Consider the following 23,496-nt stretch of genomic DNA (forward strand, 5'->3'; position numbering starts at 1 on the left):
ATATTTGCACAACTCAGCATGAGGCAAGAAGAGCTGGCCACCACACTGTATGTTTTTCCACTGAAAACTGTGCTTTTCACTTGATTCTTGTTGTGTCTGGGCTAGTCTGACACTGTGCAGGAATTTGCAAGGCACTCAGCAATCTCTGTCATTGCCCCTGCCCTGATCTTTCTTGCAAATTTCCCTGCTGTTGCCAGATGGTTTTAAGCTTTCCTCTTCCATCTGGCAGTACCCACCTAAGCCATTTCTCACCTACAATGAAGAGGATCTGCCAGCCCACCAGCAGACTGAAGAGCAAAGAAAATCAAAAGGCAACCAAACTACAGAAGTAACAGAACAGTTTTAAAGTGCATGAAAGGGGAAATTATTTTGTAGGTTATCTGTTTACTGACTTGAGTTGCTTCCTAAACAAAGCAGATCTGATGTAAAAAAAGCATTTTTACGGAGGTGACACACAACTCGTGTATGAAGTGAATGGATTAAACTGTTTACATTCAACCATGGAAAATACTCCAGAAACTGATATCAGTGTCAGAAACTTTATTAGGTTTCAGAAGAGGTAGGAAAGCTTCAGCCTAATTACAAGAAAGGAGGTCTTCAGGCCTTGAGAATGTCATCTGAAGGGCATTTATATTGTTTTCTATAAAAGGAAAGGGCAAATTTCCAGTACATATATAATCACTGGTAGCATTTATGTTGTCATCCTCTCTAAAGCAGTAACAAAGTGCACAAATGGTGGATGATTAGGGAGGTCAGTGAAGTGCGCCATTCAGCTGTAATTGTAGAGTTTTTAAAAATTCTTTTGACATCAGAAAATATCATATGTTTTTTTTAACCCAGCTTTTTGCTATGATTAGTTAATTCATGCAAAATCATTGAAGAAACAGAATGGCAAATTAAAAGCAGTACACCAGGAATGTCATTCTGCAGCAGCGACAAGTAATCAGCAAAGTCGGTGCACTGTAAAATTACTCCTACCTGCTAACACTTAGCTCCAAATGCACAAGTACTCCACAACATTTGGTTTAATGTGTTCCCACCTTGTTTCCCACTGGAAAGTGCTATGGGAGAAGTGCCATCCCATGTATAATTTGGCTGATGCTGCAGTCAGTATTCTCCCTTTTCCTGATCCCTCCAGAGCACTTCACAAGACTTACTTATCTCACGTGGATTACTGGATACAATGTATTATTTAATTAGCATATTTTTTAAATTATCATAGGCTTATAAAATCTGGCAATCTTCATATTAAGGATATTGAGTGAGTCTGTTCTCTCTAATACAATTTCATAAGAAGTTGTGTTTTCCATTTCATCATTTTCCTGACTGGGACTTTCAGTTTTGAGTAATGAACTGTGACTTTCCAATTTTGACACAAATTTGCATTAGACAGTAGCCACATAGTGAAAATAAAAAGGTTATCCGCTGCTGACCCAACAAGAGTTTGGAGTAATTCAAATTACCTGGATTTGGTGAAAAATGGTTGAACGCTGCAGGTTGTTAACTATGACATGAAAGTGTGCATTCCCTTCCGTGCACATAAATTGTTCAGGGAGAAATAGGTAGTTCTACTGGTCCTCAGACAAACATTTGTAGTATCTTAAATGTTGTAACGTTTCTTCATGTTTTCACCTATTTGAGTACTATGGTCATTGGTTATTTGCTAGCCATCAGCAGCTGTTTAGGATGGAATCATGAACTCAGGGACAGTTACTATTGCCACTCTCATTTCTATTTTATTTTGTGCAACTTTTTTTTGAAAGGTCTTTACTTTCCAGCTCAGGGTATCTACGTAAGTCCAGGGTAAAAATAGATTTTAAATGTTGTTGCGCTGCCTGCTGCAAGATTTGCAAGGGAGGTTGTGAATCTTGCCACCATGCAGCACATAACACAAGCTTGTTTGCTGAGTTTTCCTCCCATGTCTATCCCCTTACTTGTAAGCTTTTTTTAATCTATATGAGGTCAGGGACAATGTCTCCTATCTACAATGTCTAATGAAGAAAAGAGAGCTGGGCATTAATGCTGTCACCTCTGAGGTCAACAGAAAAATTCACACTAGCAGCAAGAATGAGCTGTAGAATAAACTCAGATCTTTCTAAAGTCCTTCCACACACAATTCTGCGTTTCAGTTGGTGAAAATGTGTTTTTTCCTTAGCTTATGATATAATCATTACTCTACTCTGTGAGACTCTACATGTGTTGCTCGTCACAAAGGGAAACTGCAGAGCCTACAGGGAGAGCCAGGTACAGAAAGCTGCATCTGCACTGATCTCACTTGAGCTGGAGATCAGATCCAGCGTTTCAAAGCAGGAACCAAAAATAGCTGTCAGGACTTCAGTCTGTTCTGAAAGCAACACAGAAGGTAACTGCACACAGCTCTGAATAGCCAAAAGGAGCATTTTCTGGTACCTAATGAAAACAGTATCTCTTAAAATCACATGTAAGAAGTGCTTTGTATTCCTGTAGCATGCACACCATTAAGAAGCAGTTTCACTCTAACCTAGTCCATATCCTAATTATAGGCAGCACAGGAGAAAAAAGACACAGACCTGTCCCCTCTGTGTCGAATGTTATTTTTATTCTTGATATAAAAAAAGAGGAGTTCTTGCAGGATTCTCTGAGCATTAATTATAACTTCTCCCTCATACAAACACTCCCGGCAGTCTGCAGGTCCTTTTGATTCTGCTCATTTATACAATCTCCTTTCCAAAATTAATGGAAATCTACAAAACTTCTAACCATATTAAATTTTGCACAGACACTCACTTGCTCCACATTTTTGATGATTTATACTATCTACTGAGCTGCTGCTGCGATTTCCTTAGTAGATGGTCTTTGATTTGGCTCATGGTTATCACTGAATAAACATCTGAAACACAGAAGTATTTCATACACTGTTTATCAGCCACTTGCCAGTGACACAAGAAGTGCAGGTGAAAGGAAGGATGGCTTCAAGTACATTTATTTTCATGGCTGCACGTTCAAGCTGTTCACCTCATGAAAAAATAGGTGTCCTAATGCTGATAAATGTGACTGACACAGTTAAAGACAGAGTGACTTCGGAAGTTTTCTCTCTGGTTTGCAGTAGGGGTGACCTCATCTACTGGTAATTATCATGCAGCTGTTTCCTCAGATCTTTACTTTTTTACTCCATTCCTTTGCAGGTTGATGGAACAGACATCACAAGTTTTTATTTCATGTTACCCACTGAATATTCTACACATCCTCAAGCTACTGAGAGTAGATTAACTGCCTCTGTGGTATGACTACAGATAAAACCTAAATCCAAATATCTCACTCTTTATTTTTGTAGCCGGACCCTGCAGGCAGAGACATCTCCATCCGACCCATCTTGGAGCACTGCGAGAACACTCACATGACAATTTGGCTTGGGATTGTCTACGCATATAAAGGGCTCCTGATGGTAAGCACAGTTTACTCTGCAAAAGCTGCTTTCAAGCTTCTTGCTGATAGGCTTGAACTGAATTCTATTTGTTTTTCTGAGGCTGGGAGTGAGTTAAAGCTTTTTTTAAATACATCTTTCATAAAGTTTAAGTGGTTATATGTGGGTATAAGAATATATAAATGTATAAAATAAATAGAACACTAATAGTACTAGAGCTGAAAACTAGAGATATTCTGCCAACCAAGAAATTTAATAGTGAAAAGATAGGTCTATTAACAAGACAACTTTATAAACTCAGACTGCTGAGGTTCTCTGAAAGGGTGGGGTTACCTTATTCTAAATGTTTGACTCCACATTGGAAATGTCCATCAGGAATAGCTGCAAGAGATGCTGAATGGGGCTCTGAGCACCCTGATCAATCTGTAGGTGTTCCTGTTCATTGCAGGGGGGTTGGACTAGATGATTTTTAAGGGTCCCTTGCAACTCAAATGATTCTATGATCCTATGATTCAATGCAAGATGAGTTTTGGAGCCTGAATCAAAATCATCCCTTTTTTCATTGTGGCTCTTCTACATAAAATATTTTGTTAAAGGAATGAAATTCAGGAAGTAGCAATATGAAACCTTGATAGTTTAGATAAAAAAAGAAAAAATGACCATTGGTGATTAAAAGATCCTCATACCCTAAGCCTCAAGGTTCGAAAAATATCTGATTTTTGACAGTACTGACCAGATGAACACCTACCTTGAGCTAAGCCCCATCTGGATTCTAAAACCAGATAAACATTTGCTTACACTGCCTGAGGGGTTCAATCTGTTCTGTGCATTTGTAGCATGCCTGTTCAGAGGGACACCCGTCAAAGACTGGGTCAGTTGCTCCCATTTGGCGTGGCAGGTGCTGCTGCTGTGGGGAAGCTGGGTAGGGTGAGATGCTGGTGCCTGGAGAATGTCTTCTGCTGTACAGAGAATGGCTGCTACCAGCCTGCAGAGTCCTGCTTGTTTTCACTCTGCTTTTAGCAGGCTAGAAGATCTTTAGGTATGCAGTACAAAGCTCAATAGGAAGGGATGAGAGTTTTTTATTTATTCTATACACTCAGCTGCTTTGTGGTGCAGAGAAGGGAGTTGCACTGAACCTCTCCACCTCCTGACTGCCATCTCTGACCACAAGGAATCCTTCCCACCTTCCCAATAGACAATTATTTTCAGAAGAATGTCCAAGAAGGCTGTGAGACCAAGAGCGAGAACATACTTAATCACACCATGGAGATCAGGATTTAGGAGAGATTCTGCATCTTAGCATTTATTACTGAGTAGCTCAAGTGGCTCTGGGTTAACTGACCCATGTCAATGAAAGGCACATGTCTAGGCCTTTCAGTTCTGAGGACAAGCACTGCGAAATGCAGTCAGACAGTAAAACAGCTAGCGAATATGTGACCTTTAATACAGTTGTTGACAAGGCATTTGACTTTATTGTCTCTTTCCTAACTTATTTCTTGTTTGTTGTTCTGATACATTTATCAGTAGATTCCTACTCTTCAGTTAAGAGTGTTTTTTCCTTTGAATACAAGAATTTTTCTAGACAATACATTAAAAGGAAATTACAGGTTTACTATATTTTTATTACTTTCCAATCTCATTGTATAGAGATTTTGAACAGCTCATTTCACGTTCTCCCATGTAGAAGCTGTCACTGTTCACCATATAAAGGCTTAAGACATTTTTCTCTGTGATTCTGTTCAAAAAGTAACATGAAAGTATGTTTGGTTCATTTAGTGCAATGTAAATAAACAAATTAAATTCAAATCCTTAAAAAAATACTGAAGGATTTTAAAAAATTATTTCCTTTGCAAAAATAACTTCTATAATACTTTCAATGTTAGTAAGAAAACAGGTTAAATAACATTAAATTAAAAAAAAAAAAAAAAATCCCAGGTAATGGTAATGTTGTTTGAATTGTTTCCTTTTTATTTCTGTTGTTCTGGACAGCAGTTGAGCTACTTTGGCTTTCATTAATTCATTGCTGTAGATTGGTTTGTTGTCAAGTACGTTGTACTGCTTTCTACAAGATGTGTGACTCAGTTTGTTTAAGTTTGCAAATGCCATTTGGCATTACTCATCATAATTATTTCAGGCACACAGTGTTTCATAACCATCAGTAAAATATATACTTTTATTGCTCCAGTGCCCCTTTATTACACAAATTTATATATACGAAAGAGACTTTGGAATCAGTCAAATAATTGCTGCAGTGTCTTACTCTCCTGGAGCACATACACCTGTGTGAAATGAGGACAACAGGACTGATGTTTTTAATCTCATCACCAAACTTGTTTCAGATTTCTGTCCCCCAGGCACAGGTTGTCTTTCAAACAACAAAAAAAATCCTGGACTCTCTTGTGTCACTGTATCATTTTATACCAGTTTATCTAATGAGAAACTCTGCAGTTTGTAACAATTATTATCGTTATTATTACTACTATAATTCACATCCTGTATGCTAAGAGCTAATATTGGTAACTACAGTACAATATTTAAGGCAAAATGTCTTAGTGATTTACTTGAGCCAACATTGTGCACAGTGGCTTTTTGTGTCTAACTGAGAATACAAAAATTGGGTTAGCTTAAAAAGTACTTCTCCTCTGTGGTTTAAACTCATAGATCAATACCGTCCAGTCTCATGACTTAAGTGTGCTGATGCAGTGAATTAATCATTTAGGTTAGGGCAGAGCATGGAAGGGCAGATGGGGCAGGGAAGGAAGCCATTTATTGCCAGGACATACAAGCTTCTTCTGTATTAAAGTAAGAAAACATTTAAACAAAGCAAACCTTTACATTCAGATTCATAGTTCTTCTTTCCTTTGAAGTGATATGAGGAAATGCATCTTAACTACATGAAGGCTTTTCAATCACTTTTCAAATTCCTCAGGACTGATGATAACGGACTGATGATGGAGGACTGTTGACCAGAGGACAACAGGAAGATTGCTATGCTGAGTCTTGCCTTTGTACCTCACATTTGTCTTCTTAGTGACTTTGGCCAAGTCCCATCATACATATTGGATTTTGTCTTTTCCCATCTGAGGTTTCAGTTCCTTTATATTTATATTTATATTTATATTTATATAGGCTACGTACAGGTGTAAGGCCACTCTGTGTATATACATACCGGCCATCTGTTCTGATATCACAGAATCACAGAATTGTAGGGGTTGGAAGGGACCTCCAGAGATCATCGAGTCCAACCCCCCTGCCAAAGCAGGTTCCCTACACCAGGTAGCACAGGTAGGCATCCAGGCAGGTCTTGAACATCTCCAGAGAAGGAGACTCCACCACCTCCCTGGGCAGCCTGTTCCAGTGCTCCGTCACCTCACTGTAAAGAAGTTCTTGCGCACGTTTGTGCGGAACTTCCTATGCTGCAGTTTCCAGCCGTTTCCCCTTGTCCTGTCTCCACTCACCACTGAAAAGAGTCCGGCCTCGCCATTCTGCCCCACACACCTTAGATATTTATAGACCTGGATCAGGTCCCCTCTCAGTCTCCTTTTCTCAAGGCTGAACAGACCCAGTTCACTCAGCCTTTCTTCACAGGGGAGATGCTCCAGGCCCTTCACCATCTTCGTGGCCCTCCGCTGGACTCTTTCCAAGAGATCCCTGTCTTTTTTGTACTGGGGAGCCCAGAACTGGACGCAGTACTCCAGATGAGGTCTTACCAGGGCAGAGTAGAGGGGGAGGATCACCTCCTTTGACCTGCTGGCCACGCTCTTTTTAATGCACCCCAGTAAGCCATTGGCCTTTTTGACCACAAGGGCACACTGCTGGCTCATGGCCAACCTGTCATCCACCAGGACACCCAGGTCCCTTTCCGCAGAGCTCCCCTCCAGCAGGTCATCCCCCAACCTGTACTGGTGCATGGAATTATTCCTCCCCAATATTTTGATATGTCTAATTTTGATTTCTGACAGTGTCAGTGAAGTCGAACAGTACCTTTATTTTGTATATTCCAAAGATGGGTAGAAATCATATCATTGTAAACTTACCAGTGCTGCATTATTAGCATCTTTTTGAGCAGTGTGAGCATTTTTTCCAGAAAGCAATCCCAGATTAAGGATGGACTGGACTCCTTTGCCCCTTTGTCTATTAACCACAGTGGACTTGTCTACAGTTTGATTCCCCTTTTCCTCCTAAGGCATTTAGTTAACATTATACTCAAATTGTTTATGTGCTGGAAGTTTCTTTCATTCTGTTGCTGATGTAAGATCATTATTATGTACTATTTAGTTACTGAGAAACAGGCTTTCAAGGTCAAGGTATATTTTCTACTTGGCTGTTGTTGTGTATGTCAAATCCTACTTTCACCATGTAATCATTAATAGAATTTGGGGTTTTTTTTAAGCTATAACTCCTATTACTGACCACTTCTGATACATAATTTTTACAGTGATGTCCTTAGTTGACCTTGCTAAGGACAAAAACATCATGACGGTGAAAAGAAAAATTGATACACCAACAAGGCTGATAAGAAAAAAAAATGTCAAATTCCTTCTCATTATTTGTATTGCAGCATTTTGTTTCATACATTGACAGTATTTTAGCATCCAAAGCATACGTTACTATATGGTTTTGTAGGATGATTTTTTCCATCCTATGTCCATAAGGAAATTTAAAATGTTTTATTAAAATACTAGAGATATTGCAGTAAGGGACTAAGTACCCTTACATGTCTTTTAGCATCACTTTTATAGGATAGAAATATATCTTAGCTGTAACACATGTTTTTGTCAGAGATGTTTGACCATTTTACAGTACTGTGGTTATCTGTGGTGATCTTTTGCCACAGACAGTATAAAGCTATCCTAAATGGATTCTTACTCACAGATGTTACTGTAAAGTGTTTCATTACTAAGCAGAGTTTACATGTAAGGAAGTCAAATGCTGTAGAGAAAGAAGGTAAAAGATGTTATTAACTGATTTGAAAGGCTGAAGCATAAAGACACAATTTTTCTGTGGATGTGTGTTAGTGACCATAGCTTCCTGCAGATGCCAATCCAGCTCTGTCTGTGCAGGGCCATACTTTGCCACTACATTTTTTTAAAAAAAGCCCTTTGGTTGAATAGCTGGATGTCACCTCTCACAACTCAAAAAATATTTAGCTGTTGTTGTAACGCTCAATAGAAATATGAAGCTTTCCTTTAGTACTTTGTATCTAGGGCAGCTCTGTGAAAACTAGTTAAATACATGGCTGACTCATCCCTCATCAGGGAAGGGAGCAGTGGTTTGATGTCAGACTGCAATGACTGTGAAGGCAGGAGACCTACGAGAGGATCATGTGCCCTTCCATTTGCTAACTTGACTTAGAAAAAATAAAATCACTTCTTTATTATAAATTTTCCTGAAAACTGCACAATGTTTTTCTCTGCTCAGCTCTCCAGTGAACACCTGAAAAATCAGCATGCTTATTTTTGCAGTTTGGAAAGCTCCCACTGAAAAAAATCTGCAGCCATTTCACTGATGCTTATATCTGGGATGATATGAATAAATAATAATAATAATAATAGTGAATAAACATGAATATGGAAACGCACAGCTCCAATTTTATGACTGCTTCAGAGTCAGAGATGTTTGCAGGGCAGAGTCCAGAACTGCCTTTATATAAGGGGCAGCAGGAGGGGATATCTTCCAGTACCAAAGCCAGAAAAAGACAAAAAAAAAAAAAAGCTGCAAGGACTTTGAAGTAAATGCTTGTTTTCATGCAGCACAGCAGGGCTGTGATCCACAACTGAGCTCAGTAAGTGCTACTATGATACAGTAATTAGCTGCAAAGCTGTAGGCTGGTCCAATACATGCTCTTTCCAAAACCATAACCTCTCATTATTGGCAAGTATGACTGTGGCAAGACTTCTGGCAAGATTTATTTTCTCTGATATTTCCCTGCTATTATCTGACACCCTCGCTAAAATTTTCCTTCTTCGTCTTCATTAATATTTCATATCCCATGATCAGAGTATAAGCAGGTGTGACTTTGAAATAAAACATAAACAGGTTTATGGCAAGCACAGGGAAGGAAGGAAGACAGGAGGAGAACGAATCCCCTGCCTGTCATCCACCAGTCTTTGTAGTCCAGTAGCAAACCAGATCCTCGACTGTATCAATACATGCTGTGGGTCAGTAAGCAATCATCACTGTACTTAACAGTAATTCTGCTGAACAAGATGAAAAGCAGAGCTGAATATTTTCCTATACTTCAGCTACAGACAGTTTTACTCAATTCTCAGATTTCAGTTGAGATGGTAAAAAGTTTTTAAAACTTAAATTGCCAATTAAACTTTGTGAACACAAAATATATGTTCCTGTTATTCCTCTAAGACTTTATGTATTTCATTTAAGGACCAAAATTCCATCATTAGTTGCAGTGATTACTCCACTGTCTTAAGACACTGTTTTCCACAAATTTATACAGCAGTCTTCTCATAGCCCTGTTAGATACGCTGACAACACAACCAAAATCAGCTTACCAACTACTGCAAAGGTAACAATCCAAACCAACATGATGCTAAACAGAAGCTGCATACTCTCAAACACAAATAAAAGAAATGAATCCTTCCTGTACAGCCTATACCTTCCTAGAATGCACAGAACAATATTTACAATGCTTTCTGCATTAACAAGATATGGATTTAGTAGATCTATATGGTAAAAGGCACTTTTTATAAACTAATGGTTTTAACTATGTAGGAAGCCTTCCTAGTTGCATTTTCAAAGTGTCTTTGGCTGAGATTCTTAAAGAGACCTGAATTAGACCATTAGGCTTAGTAGAAAATTGTGCTGTCTAACTTTTAGATAACTGCTTTATATAATAGAATGCATAGCCCTGAGTTGCTCAAACTCATCCTGTGACACATGGGATCCATCAGGAACCTCGAAAGGGGAATTGTAGCTGTCAGTGAGGAGCTGTCTTAGTGAGCCAGGATAAAGCAATGGGGACAGACATGTCCTGTCCCTCTCTGAAGTTAGCACATTTAGCACTGCTAGTAGCTGGCTTCCTCCATCCATTCCAGTGTGTTTCTTGCATGCCTTCTCTAAAGACTGTTTAATCAAAATTCTCAGCAGCGATTAAAGCTAACATCCCACGCGAGTGCCCAAGTAATTAAGACAGCCAGTCTCTCATTACATAAAAACTGACAGCTCTGAAAAAAAGTTTGAGAGCTGCTTCTGAAAACAACCTTGACTTGGGGGTTAGGTAAAATTAAAAATTGTGCCACATTGTCCAAACCATGCAATGATCACCACCAATATCACTATCTTGCAATACTGAAGATGGCTGATGCTGTGCTTTGTGTGGGTGCACTCTGAAAAGCCTTACCAGTTTGAGCCCTCCAGGAGCATCAGGAGAAGAAACGGCTGCTTTGCTAATCCCAGCAGGCTTTAAACATCAAAAAGTCCTTAAACTGCTCAGCAGCCTCAAGACTTAGGTGCCCCCAAGCACAATGGGAAGGTTGATTTATGTAGCTGGGGAAGATTAATGCTTAAAGTTTAAGTACCAGGTGTAGAGAGCAGGTGGAATGGGCCACTGAGAGTTTGTGTTTTTAACTGAGACCCAAACATTTCAGGCTGCAAGAGCTGGGGCTATTCAGCCTGGAGAAGAGAAGGCCCTGGAGAGAACTGAGAGCAGCATTTCATTATCTAAAGGGAGGCTGTAAGAAGGAAGGGGACAGACTCTTTAGCACAGTCTGCTGTAATAGGACAAGGGGAAATTGTTTCAAACGAAAAGAGGGCAGATTTAGATTGGATATCAAGAAGTTTTTTACAGTAAGAGAGGCGAGGCACTGGCACAGATTGCCCAGATTGTTGGTGGAAGCCCCATCTCTGAAGACACTCAAAATCAGGCTGGATGGGCTCTGAGCAACCTGATGTGGCTGTAGGTGTCCCTGTTCATTGCAAGGGAGTTAGATCAGATGACCTGTAAGGGTCTCTTCCAACGCAAAGATTGTATGGTTCTATGATATAGAAAACTTGTCAGAAAACTACAGAACTCTGGACCTGTCACTAACAATATCCACATCCTATTCCTCAGCCAAACCATTTTAGGGAGCTTCAGACCTTTTGCCATCAAAAAAAGAGACTCTAATTTCTGCACACTAGCTGAGACTCAGGAACAGAGGAGAACATAAAAAGGGCAGGTGGAGAGAAAGTGAAGCATCACGTTCTCTCTGGAAAGCTCTGTCTCAAAACAGGAATCTCATCAGCTCAGTGGAGCTCTGCAAACACTCTTAACAAGCAAACAAGGAGTATGTCTGTGATCACCACTGTCCTGGCAGCAGGCTGTGGAAAATCTCTGCTTTATCCATGTTTGAATCTCAAAGATGAACTGTGAGTTTTAGAATAGGAGAGCTCTGTTTCTGAGGCAAACATTTTACTCCAAATGCCAATAACATTTAGAAACAATGCTCTTAAATTTGTAGTGCTTCATTCAAAGGAAACCCACTTGCCACAAGAGTCTCTCTCTCTTTCTTTCGTTATCATATAAATAAATATCTTCCTTTCAGCTGGAAGATACTCAACCATTTTCCATGCTGTTTTCAATTATAAATGAGAAGGTCAGACTGTAACCCCCACGACACTGTTCAAATGATCTTTTTCCATTATAATTGATATTTTAAATTGCTTTATAACTGCCTTAGCTATAAATTCATGCCCATTATTTGTATTAAATGCTGGCGTCATTTAGGTTTGCTGGCCGTGTTCCCAGAATAATGCTTTTGGAGGGGAGTGTGTCCATCTTGAAGAACTGGGGGAGAGCAAGGGATGATCCACAACTCTAAAATTCTCATTAATAATTAGAAGACAAATTATACCAAGTATATGCTGTCCAGTAAACATAGTTGCTAGGATTAGAGGCCCCTGAGTTGAAACTAAAATAGTTAGTCATGGTCTCATCTCTTTTTAAACAGAGTTTAGATGCACACACACAGGTATGCTTTCTACCCCTTTAAGAGCTCAGCCTAGTTGTCAGTTCAGGCACTGCCAAAGTGTGAATCTGCAACTTAGCTGAGCTGTTCTGCAGCAAGAGTGCAGGGAATGCAGAAGAGGCACTGGGAGGGATACGCTTGTTGCCTGAGAAAAGACCTTGCCAGTGTTGGACTCCAGTGCAGTCAGGTCAATGCAGACTACAGTTTGCATCTGTAAAGTCCGTAGAGGAAGCCATGCATTCTCTGCTTCATTTCTGCACAGTGCCAGACTCAAAACCAGAGAAGTGGTGTCTGCATCCTTCCTCATTGAAAGCATCACTTTGGTTACCTGGGGGGATCTGGAAAATGCATTAGGGGATTAGCAGCTTCTCTATCTAGGTCCTACCAGAGAGACTTTGAGACCCCTCTAACCTCCACCCCTCCAGAGTAGGTGTGGATTTTGGTCCTACAAGAGGAAATGGGTAAAGCGGAAGAGGGAGAATCATAGAATATCCTGAGTTGGAAGGACCCCATAGGGATCATCAGGTCCCACTCCTGGCTCCATATAGGATCACCCGAAAATTCAGACTATATGTCTGAGAGTGTTATCTAAATGTTTATTGAACTCCAACAAGCTTGGTGCCATGATAAGACTTATGACAAGGTGCAAAAGGAAGGCCCTGGAAATGACCACATTCTACAAGAGCATTAGGAATACATGGAGAGAAGAAAGGTGAGAATGGGGCCAAGGAAGGCTTGTGTAAGTATTACAAAGGCGAATGCTGCTTGTGTTTTTTGTAAGGGCCACCTCTGCCTACGTGTATTTGCAATCTGCCACGCTCCATAAGCTGAAAGTAAATATCTTTCCAGAGCCTTTCAGCCAGGACTGTTTATGAACATGTGGCATGGTAACATATGTGCTGTAGGCAAGAGAATTAAATAAACTAGCAGAAAAGTTCAGCAATGGGAGGGCAAGGCTGGCAGTTCAGCAGTCAGTCCAGGATTGAGGTGTCTATTTAAGGAAGTAGGCGGCTGGAGCCTGCTAGTGTCTGTGTAAGTGTAAGGCACGTGAGTCACAAATTATTTGGCTTGTTACTGTTGTTAGTCGAGGTGAAAAAAGTAAACAAATCATCAAGGAAATATACTATTATTAACGTCTGATCATTACTATAGTTGGAAGCATATAAAGGCAAAACTGAGTTCATACAGCAAACATAAATCTGTCAGTTCCTAACACTTTTCAGCTTGACTTTGCAACCAGAAAATGGTCTTCTAGTCCGGGTTGTTTGCCTTTAAAATTTTAAAGTTTTATTTTTTTTCCCCCACAGGTAAAAAGCAAGTTTTTACTGGGCAAATGTAATTAATCCCCAAGGGGCATCATGAGAGACCTTAACTTTTCTGGATTATCAGGAGGGTTGTAGTTGTTTAAGATAGATTTTCTCTGTGAATTGACAGTAGACAAAAGTGATGTCTGGATGAAAGTGTAGCAAGGTCAATGGAAATGCATCCTTTTTGTGTTTTAATTTTCATTTTCTTTCCTGTTTTTCCTTATAGTGTGTTCAGAAAAATCTAGATAGCACAGGCACCATGATTTGGGTCTTGGTGTTCATTCCTCTGTCCTTCCCTTTTCTGATACTATCGAGTCTCTACCATTCTACCCATAGCGTTGTACATGCTTACTGGGCTTTGCCTAGACTATTGACTCAGCTCCCTATTTACAGTGCCTTGAGTGCATTTATGCTTCTCCTTTATTGCCCGAATCTCCATGTGGAATACAGGGAGACAGAGAAATCGAACAATTTTTTTGCAATTGTTCATGTTGTAGAAAAATCTAAATTTCAAGGAATGAAGAAGACTTCCTTACCCTAAAGACTCTCCCCTGCTAAATTTCAAAGGCATATTGCAAATAAAAAAGGGGCTAGAATGTAATGTAAGAAGATTACAAAGAAACAAGTAAAAGAAAAACTGCCACAGGAATATTTTATACCAGAAATCATTAGACAATTGCCATTGAAAGGCCATTACCAACTCTCACTATTATAAAAGAAATTGTAATTGCACTTTAAACAGGTAGGGTGACACCTTCTGCACATATTTGTCTGTCATTGGACACATCTTGGCACTTCTGCTTATTAATGTATGTGATAATCATACAATGAATAACTGGATTGAGAAGAGTCTATTGAGAACAGCTGCTAACAGTAGCTAAAAGAACCACCTATCATATCTTTACTGGAATCCCTGAAAATAAAGAGGAATGTCTGTCTTCAGAAATAATTACAAGTCTGAAATAAATATGTCCATAACATTTAGCAAAAGTTGTTCCCGTTGCTACTACTACTACTACTACCAAGTTTTGTATTTTTCTTGTGAAAGATAAAATCTGTCTACTGAGAAAAAATAATAATAATGATTAGATATCATTAAAATATGTATGTGTATATCCCTAAGTTGTAATGCTGTCTAAATTTATCAAGTTAGAAAGCACACCTGCTGTACCTGATAAATTCATTACACACCAATCAATGTTTTTTTCTGGATGTCAACCAATTCTTCTCATAATTACTATCTTTTTTCTTTTTCTTTTTCTTTTTTTCTACCATTTCAGTTATTTGGTTGTTTCTTAGCCTGGGAAACACGAAATGTCAGCATTCCTGCTTTGAATGACAGCAAATACATCGGAATGAGTGTATACAATGTCGGGATTATGTGCATTATTGGTGCTGCTGTTTCATTTCTTACTCGGGACCAACCCAACGTGCAGTTCTGCATTGTTGCTTTAGTCATAATTTTCTGCAGTACCATCACTCTCTGCCTTGTGTTTGTACCTAAGGTAAGTGAATTTGTTTAGCATGGATGTTGATTTTTTTTGTTCCATTTTGTAATTGTGATTTCATATGTAAAAGTTCATTGCCTTTTCAAGCTCTGGTAAAATTACAAAGCTAGCCTGTCTGTATCTGAAACAAAGAAGAAAGTTTCATGAGATTTTAGAAAAAATACAAAGTTACAGGAATGTGAATGCATGCATTCCTAATGCCTACGTTTTACTGAATGTGTGAATGGTGACACAAAGGTTGTTCTCTCTAATTTTAATGGAATAAGAACTTTTTGGAGAGTGGGACTTGTGGGCATTAAGAAGGAACAGGTCCTGTTGTCTGCTCTACCACATGTCTCTTATATTGAAACCTCTAAGATACTCAAGTATGGTGGTATAGTAGGATTTATTAACACTTTAGAAAAAAAAAAGAGAAAAAAAAAAAACCAACTGTATGCAAACTGCAGTTGCTGACAAGACGTTTTTAATAACTGATATATTGTAGGTCTAAATGAGGCATGGACTGTAAAGCATATGCCTTCATTTCTTTTTGGTCCTTTGGACTCTTGCGGATGTGTGCATTATATGTTAATGGAAGACACTGAATCACGAAGAGCTGGCACTTAAATTATTTTACTTGCAGAGTTAAGCTTTAGGCATGAGTGTGATAGACCATAAATGATAAGAAAATTATTTCTATGTAAGTTTACTTCAGCTAAACGACAAGTTCTGGAGAATGCATTTGTATTCTGTGGTAAAATGTGCGATTGGGGTCATTTTAAATGATTTGCATAAACCTAGCATAACACCTCAAGTCAGATGTATATATAATTGGATGACTGGAACACTTGCAGAGCAAGATTTGAGATGCTTGTCTTACCAAGCTTATCTTTTCAATTAAGTCATGGTAAAACATTTGTGGCAGAATTGAACGAATTATAGTGAACATGTTGGTGCTAACTGGCATCTCTGATTATGGTCCTCAGAAGCGGAATTTACCTCAGTTGTTCCCTCTGAGAGAAAAGAGAGGCAAAGAAAAACAAAAGAAGCCAACTTCTGGTCTGCAGCAAAGCAGAGCAATTCATTTTCCAGGACTGACTAACCTGGATGCATTTACAAGTTCTGCAGTTCAATTCTTAAAAATTATATACCTGCAAATACATAGTCATATTCTTGTTCTGGATCTTAGGGAAAAATCAGAACTTCATTCTAAACTAATGAAAATTCCCAAACACAGCAAAGAAAAATGCTTTTATTATTAAATTAATGAAAATTCTGCAAGATTTAAGTTTGTAAGCTGTATGAAAATGCATATGAAAGCTCTACTGCCAAAAATACCTCCACAAAATTTCAAAAGTCTCTTCAAAGAGAAAATATTATTAATGCTGTGACATGCTCTTCTGCCCTTAGCTTTCATGCTCCCTTACCCATCCTTTTCCGCTGCTGCAGGCTCTGAAATGATTTTCCTGTGTCCTCTCTTAACCCTTTCATCTGACCTTCTTTTAACCCCCAACTTCCTTGCCATCATTTTTACTCACAGTTCTTTCTGCTCAAAATGCAAACATGAACTTTAGCCTCTGAGCATAATGTACTTCATCCCATCCTATGTATTGTCAGGTTCTAATACGCTTAGCTGTTTTGCATTACAAATGATCACTGGGCAAAGTACAGGAAAAAAAAGAGATTGAAGCAGGAGTTGCAATGTCCATTCAACACCTGAGTGCTTTCACAGCTGGACATTTTTTCTTCTGGCGTTTGTATATTGAGCCCTATATTTCTTCTTGCCATGCTTTGCAACAGTTGCAGTGGGATTACTGGCAAGCATTCTCCTCTGGAATGTGCTCCTGCCCAAGATCTCACCATGTCCAGGCCCACAGAATATTGTAACCAAGAACACTCAAGCTATACAGCTAGGTAAGACTTCAGTGTGAGACAGGCACCAAATCTCTCCCCTTAACAATTATGTAATCAGTACACTTTTGGTGCTATAGGAAGATTGTTGGTGAAATCCTAAAGCCTGAGGCTCAACAAGTGTAGAAGATACTGAAGATCTGGAAGCTTGCACTTCTTCATTTATTAAACCATGGTTAGGCAGATGCAAGCAGTAAAGTGCTTTTGAGCCATTTGAGTGGCTTTTATTTTTCTTCAGTTCAAAGTGAAATGCATTTCCTTCAGCAGTCTCAAGGTCTTACAGTGCTAGAATTCAATTTTTGTCCCGTAGCCCTTTTATGTATCTGAATAAGCAGCTGTTAAATTATGTAGGGAAACTAGAGGAAGAAACACAACATTTTTCCATTACTTCTCAGTTGTACTAATCCTATTTACATATACTGTGGCAATTAGTGTGCTTCTCCAGGCCCACCTCATGCACTGCTGTTTTGTTAGCATAAGTGACTCTAAAAAGAATCTCATAGCAGAATTAGACCAGGGACAAATTCTTCATTGCTTTCTTCATTTAAAGATGTGCTACACCACCTTTCATGGACTGAGGTGAAGACAGATGGCCAGTAGTTCCCTAGATCCTCATTCTCAACTTTCTTGAACACATCTGTAACATCTTCTCTCTCCCAGTGCTCATGAGCCTATCCTGATTAGCATCAGCTTCCAAAGATAATTGAGAGTGGCCTTGCAGTGACATCAGTCAGCTTCCTCAGTACTTGGGGATGCACCTCATTAGGTTGCATGAATTGATGTTCAACTGGCTTGGGGTTCCAGAGGGATGGGATTCCTGAAAACAATTATTACAAGTAAGGGCTAATGTGAAGTGGTCACTTAAGATCTGAGCCTTCTGCATGTCCTTAATCACCTAAAGAAATGCAGTCTATTGTCTTTAAACTTAGCACATTATCTCCATCTACAGACTTGGTCTGTAAACTCATGTCAGGGAGGAACTGGTTCAGTGTCAGATCAGTCATGTCTGTATCAGAATTTAGTCCTTTACTTCATGCCACCACAACTGTGGAGTGGTCATGCTTGCAAGAATAAGGTGAACCGATTATGAGTCATGGCTATACTACAAAATATGGCGGTACAGTACTTACAAAATTCCTTCTCCTTTCATCTTTTCAGACAACTCAGCAGCATTGGATTTATGAAATCATATCCATGTTCTCCAGGCAGGAGCTCCTTCAGCTCTATTTGTATATAAATATATGTGTATGCTCGGCAAGTAATCATAAGTTCTGTATTCTTTAGAGTACTCTGAAAAGATCTCACCTCCTTGCCAAACTGCTAGTAGCTTTCTCTCTTCATATTTTCACATTGTCACTGAATGTTGAACCTTACTTATACTTGTTTAAATTAAATATGTTTAAGGTTAACCTTTTTTTAGGTGGCTTATTGAATTTATTTGAACAGATTTGTTTTATTTTGGTCCCTAAAACCTAATTAAGTTTCTGTTGTCTCCAGAGTGCAATCTCCCTAGGGTTCTTTCTATTAATACTCCTACTTCATGTCTCTCTGCTTGAATGTTACTTCTAACAGTAGGAAAGAAGAAATTTCACGCAAAGCTGTGTTTGGGGAGTGAAGGGCTTGGGTTTGTTGTTTTTTCGGTTTTCTTAAGGAGAGAAAATATTCTTTGAAAGCATAAAGATGTCAATGAAGGATAAAGAGATTTTTGACAAAATACTGAAATATATCTTTAATTAAGTCCAGGCTAATATATTTTAAATGAGTTTTTCCAAGTTGGTGGATGAAAAACTTAACATGAGCCAGCAGTGTGCTCTTGCAGCTCAGAAAGCAAATGGCATCCTGGGCTCCATCAAAAGAGAGGTGGCCAACAGGGACAGGGAGGTGATCGTCCCTCTCTTCTCTGCTCTTGTGAGACCCCATCTGGAGTACTATGTCCAGGTCTGGGGCCCCCAGTACAAGAAAGACAGGCAAATGTTAGAGATAGTCCAGAGGAGAGCCATAAAGATGATCAGAGGGCTGGAGCACCTCCCCTACAATGAGGGGCTAAGGGAGCTGAGCTTGTTCAACCTGGAGAAAGGAAAGCTGCAGGGTGACCTAATTGCAGCCTTCCAGTACCTAGAGGGAGCTGTATGGGAACTGCTAAACCACAGCCTGAACCTCTGATAGAGCACCTGAGGCAAGCAATGATTCAGCCCTGGGTGCACAGCTGAAGGCAATTCAGCTGTGCTGCTGGAAGGGATGGAGCATGGATCCAACTCTCCTAGACCCCATTTAAGAGCTGACTACCAGTGGGGATCTCTTTTGGAGATTGCTCCTCTTGGAGTCTTCTCAGCAAGCCCAGGACAAGGGTAAGCATTTTATCTGTTCTTCTTTAGCATGATAACACATTTAGCCTGATAACCTGTTTAGCCTAACTTTCTTGTATATCCATATATTCACTGATTATACAGGAGCCTTCAAACAGGAGGAGAGTCAACTCTTTGAAAGGGTAGATAACAGTAGGGCAAGGGGAAATGGCTTTAAGTTGAGGGAAGGAAGATTTAGGTTGGATATTAGGGGGAGGTTCTTCACAGAGAGAGTGGTGAGGTGCTGGAACAGGCTGCCCACAGAGGTTTTGAGGACGTGTTCAAGGTCAGGTTGGATGGGGCCCTGGGCAACCTGGTCTAGTATTAAATGGGGAGGTTGGTGGCACTGCCTGTGGCAGGAAGATTGGAGATTCATGATTCTTGAGGTCCCTACCAATCTGGGCAGTTCTGTGATTTTGTGAACTTTTTTTTAACTCTTCCCTCTGCAAAATCATTCTAATTCTACCTATTCTGTGAATTTATTCAGAAATTGCCTCAGGTACTACTCACTTTCCAGTGTTTTGTATTTGAAAGTCAGAAAGGAACACCTTTCGAATACTTGGGGTACAAAAGAACTAGCTGCAAACACAAAACCTTCTACAGGATTTCTTAAGGCTTGTAAACCTTTCAGCTCATCACACTGCGGACAAATCCAGATGCAGCCACGCAGAACAGAAGATTTCAGTTCACTCAAAATCAAAAGAAAGAAGACTCAAAAACATCGACATCGGTCACCAGCGTCAATCAGGCCAGCACCTCTCGGCTAGAAGGACTGCAGTCAGAGAACCACCGCTTGAGGATGAAAATTACAGAGGTACTGCTTATTTGATGCATATTGCCTCTGCGATTTCTTTGCAGTTTTTTGTGATCTTTTTAAATGTTGTCTACTTTTTGGAGAAAAAAATCGTCTTTGCCTGTTAGCAAAATACTGAAATAATAGGAAACATTATTTATATGAATAGCTAATTATTACATTCAATGCTTAGAGGATGTGATAAATTGAAATTATGCCATAGCAAATTAAGGTGAAACTTCCTGTAGTTCTTTATGCCAGGTGCCTCATATGGACATGCTGGATGCCATACAGCTGTAGTGGTAGAAGGGCAACCTTTACACATCAGTTTAAAAGAGGCCTGCAGTCCCAAGGGCATATAAGAGCTGTCTTTGTTTCTATTTACGGCCAAGTTCAGTGACTGCCATTGCTGGCAGTCTAAGAGATCACATGTGAAATACATGAATCCCCTTTAAGCTATAAAATGGGTATTCTTCATTATGTCCATCCTTGTTCCGGAGACTTCAAACAATGGCAAATCAACAGTGAAGTTAGTCCATTTTGTGTGACAAGATATCCATAGTTGCTCTAACTACTATAAAAAATTATTTTCTTTTTGCCTGTATTCTGAAGTATTCTTATACCTTGAAGAAAAGGTATTCTATTTCAACTGTAACTTCATCCCTATCTTAACTAAGGACGATTGCTTAGGTAACAAAAAGATATTTACTCAGGCTATCAAAGATTTCAAAGCAAAAGCTATCCCCGTTTAAAGAAATGTAGTTCTTCAGTTTGTTTAGATACCTTTCATGTGACAACCTTGCAATATTTGAAGGCCCTGCTTGTTACTGGCTATCTTAGTGTTTATATCCTGCTATAGCTTTTCTACTAAGCCTCCTAACTCATGAGATCCCACATGAGCCTTGTAAGGCTTGTGACAGTGCTCACAGGTAAGGCTGGGGAGGGCAATTGAGCTGTATTAATGCACACAGGGCCCTGATACTCTTGTTAGACTTTACTTAAATAGATTAAATTAAATACTTTGATCCTGTAGGTCCAAATAGGAATTTCATTGTTAAGGCAACTTAAAACATGTCTCACCATAGCTAGTAGCTGCATCTCCGGATTATTTACCTTGCTACAGCCAAGTTCTATAAGGAAGCAATGTAAATTTAAATCTAGCACTTATAAAATTTGTTTAAGCCAGAGGTAAGTTGGACACCACATCCTGGACAGCTGTTCACAGAGAGCATCCCAAGCCCTAATTTATTCGGATTGGCAAAAGAGTTACAGTGATGTATGCCCATTGAATGCATAGATAATAATCAGTTTAGAGGTTTTCAGACTGAGCATTCTAATACTCATTTCTTCCTTATTCTGCAGTACACCTGGACTTACTTAAACCATCAGCTATTGGAGCTTGCTTTTTTTTTTTTTTTTGTATGCCCTGTGTGCTTTGTCACTGCTACCTGTAGCCAGATTTTTAGAGGTATTGTTGTAATGCTACAGGAACACTGTATTTGATATGATGTGCTGATTGCATGACCACCTGCTCCTGGTCTAACTATAGAAAGCTATGCAGTTATTGCAGGAACTTGAAGCTATGATCCTTGGCAATTCATACTCTTTCTGTTTTGCAGCTGGACAAAGACCTAGAAGAGGTCACAATGCAGCTTCAGGACACACCTGAGAAAACAACATACATTAAGCAGAACCACTATCAGGATCTCAATGACATTCTCAGTATACGGAACTTTACAGACAGCAAAGGTGAGAGTGAAATCTATTAGCTTAACCCAAAAAGGTTTTGAATACCGGAATGCCAATCTCATTGGATTGGTTCCAGAGTGCTCATATCTTAGTGAGATACATTTCAAATGTTTTGGTTGTGTAATGGAAAGCATGCAGAGTCATATTATAAATTGTATGATACTGAGTAGTGATTTTTCTGTACATATCTCTTCTACTGTATGCCTTAAGTGTATAGTACACAAGGTGAAGTAGGAAACTTTTAAAAACAAATTTGTGTTCAGAATGGATGGAATTGTACAATGCTTGAGATGTTGTAAGAGTTAATTGTGCCAGCCATCAACAGCAGGAAGCCCAATTTAATATGTGCTCATTTGAATAGATGTTCAAATTTTGTTTTGGGACACTGCTATAAAGTACATAGAATAGAAGCATGTAAATATTTCAGTGCTGATTTGGACTCTAAATGTAGAATTGAAGGCACTCATGTATGAAAATTCTTCCCTAGGAACTGATAAAAAAGGATTTCATGACTACTGAAATATTCCTAAGTTGTTTCTACCAGGTCTCTTGCATAGGTCCCTGAAGAAATATATGTGAAAGAACTGGTTCCATTAAAGCTATTTCACTTTTGGGAAGCAATAAGATCTGGTGTATAGGACAATAAAGTGGAAGCCAGGACACCCAGTTTCCATTTCTGACTGTAGAATTGATCTACTTTGTGAATTTTGGCAAATGACTTTGTACAGCTGAATATTATTATATTAGATGAAAAAAGCCCTGCATAGGAAAGTTGTACAGTTGCAAAGCTGTGCTCAGGTTCTCTATTGGTTATGTGAAACTAAAATTACTCCTGTGAATATAGTTGTTGAAGAATTATTTTAAAACAACAGCAACTCTTCATATGTGTTTTTGAAGTATACTTAAAGAGCACTTGGAAAAATTTATGTTCTCATGGGGTTCTTTGTTTTAGCCCGGGTATATGTTTGGTTGTGTAACTTTAGCAAAAAAAAAAAAAAAAAAAAAAAAAGGGGAAGAGCTCTACAGGGTTCCCAGTGTCCTTTTTAAAATTGAAAAACAGAAGGGGGGAAAGGAAGACAAGGAGGAAAAGGAAAACGTAAATAGCTGCTGGAGGCGTGTGATTATTGGGCTGAGATCAGCAACAAGAACTAACATCACTGAGTGGGATGAGGCAGTTTTACCAAGTGTTCAAAAGGAGCACATAGAATGTTCCACGCATGTCAGATGCTTTGGGAAAAAATTATAAATCATGAATAATATTTCAAGCAGAAAAGATACGTTGCATCGTGCCAACAGGCCATCTAAGTTTAGATATGGGAGACAAAAATGATTCTCAAGAGATACGTTGGATATAAATTTAGGACTGGATGCTTCCCACAGCAGGTTGCACTCCATTAGCAGTAGGATGCTGGCGAAGAAATCAAGAAGAAAGTATAACCTTTATGCACTTATTTGTGACTATGTTTACAGAAAACAATGATGTTTACTGCTGCTTTAAGTACCAGCATCCAAGATTGTCTGCATTCCCAAGTTGA

General features: G+C 39.2%; 1 protein-coding gene across 1 annotated transcript in view; it reads left to right on the forward strand.

Moving 5' to 3' along the window:
- The window catches only part of GABBR2 (gamma-aminobutyric acid type B receptor subunit 2), a 448,585-nt gene that overhangs the window by 409,087 nt on the left and 16,002 nt on the right, over window positions 1-23,496 (forward strand). The window contains exons 14-17 of the mRNA XM_042869427.1: window positions 3,314-3,424; window positions 14,957-15,181; window positions 20,051-20,233; window positions 21,832-21,961. Coding sequence (XP_042725361.1) covers window positions 3,314-3,424; window positions 14,957-15,181; window positions 20,051-20,233; window positions 21,832-21,961 — 649 coding nt within the window. The remainder of the gene's footprint in view (window positions 1-3,313; window positions 3,425-14,956; window positions 15,182-20,050; window positions 20,234-21,831; window positions 21,962-23,496) is intronic.

The sequence above is a fragment of the Lagopus leucura genome, unplaced genomic scaffold (genome assembly GCF_019238085.1).
Source record: "Lagopus leucura isolate 7727_CA_CO unplaced genomic scaffold, USGS_WTPT01 Super-Scaffold_100002, whole genome shotgun sequence".
In the NCBI taxonomy this organism is placed as follows: Eukaryota; Metazoa; Chordata; class Aves; order Galliformes; family Phasianidae; genus Lagopus; species Lagopus leucura.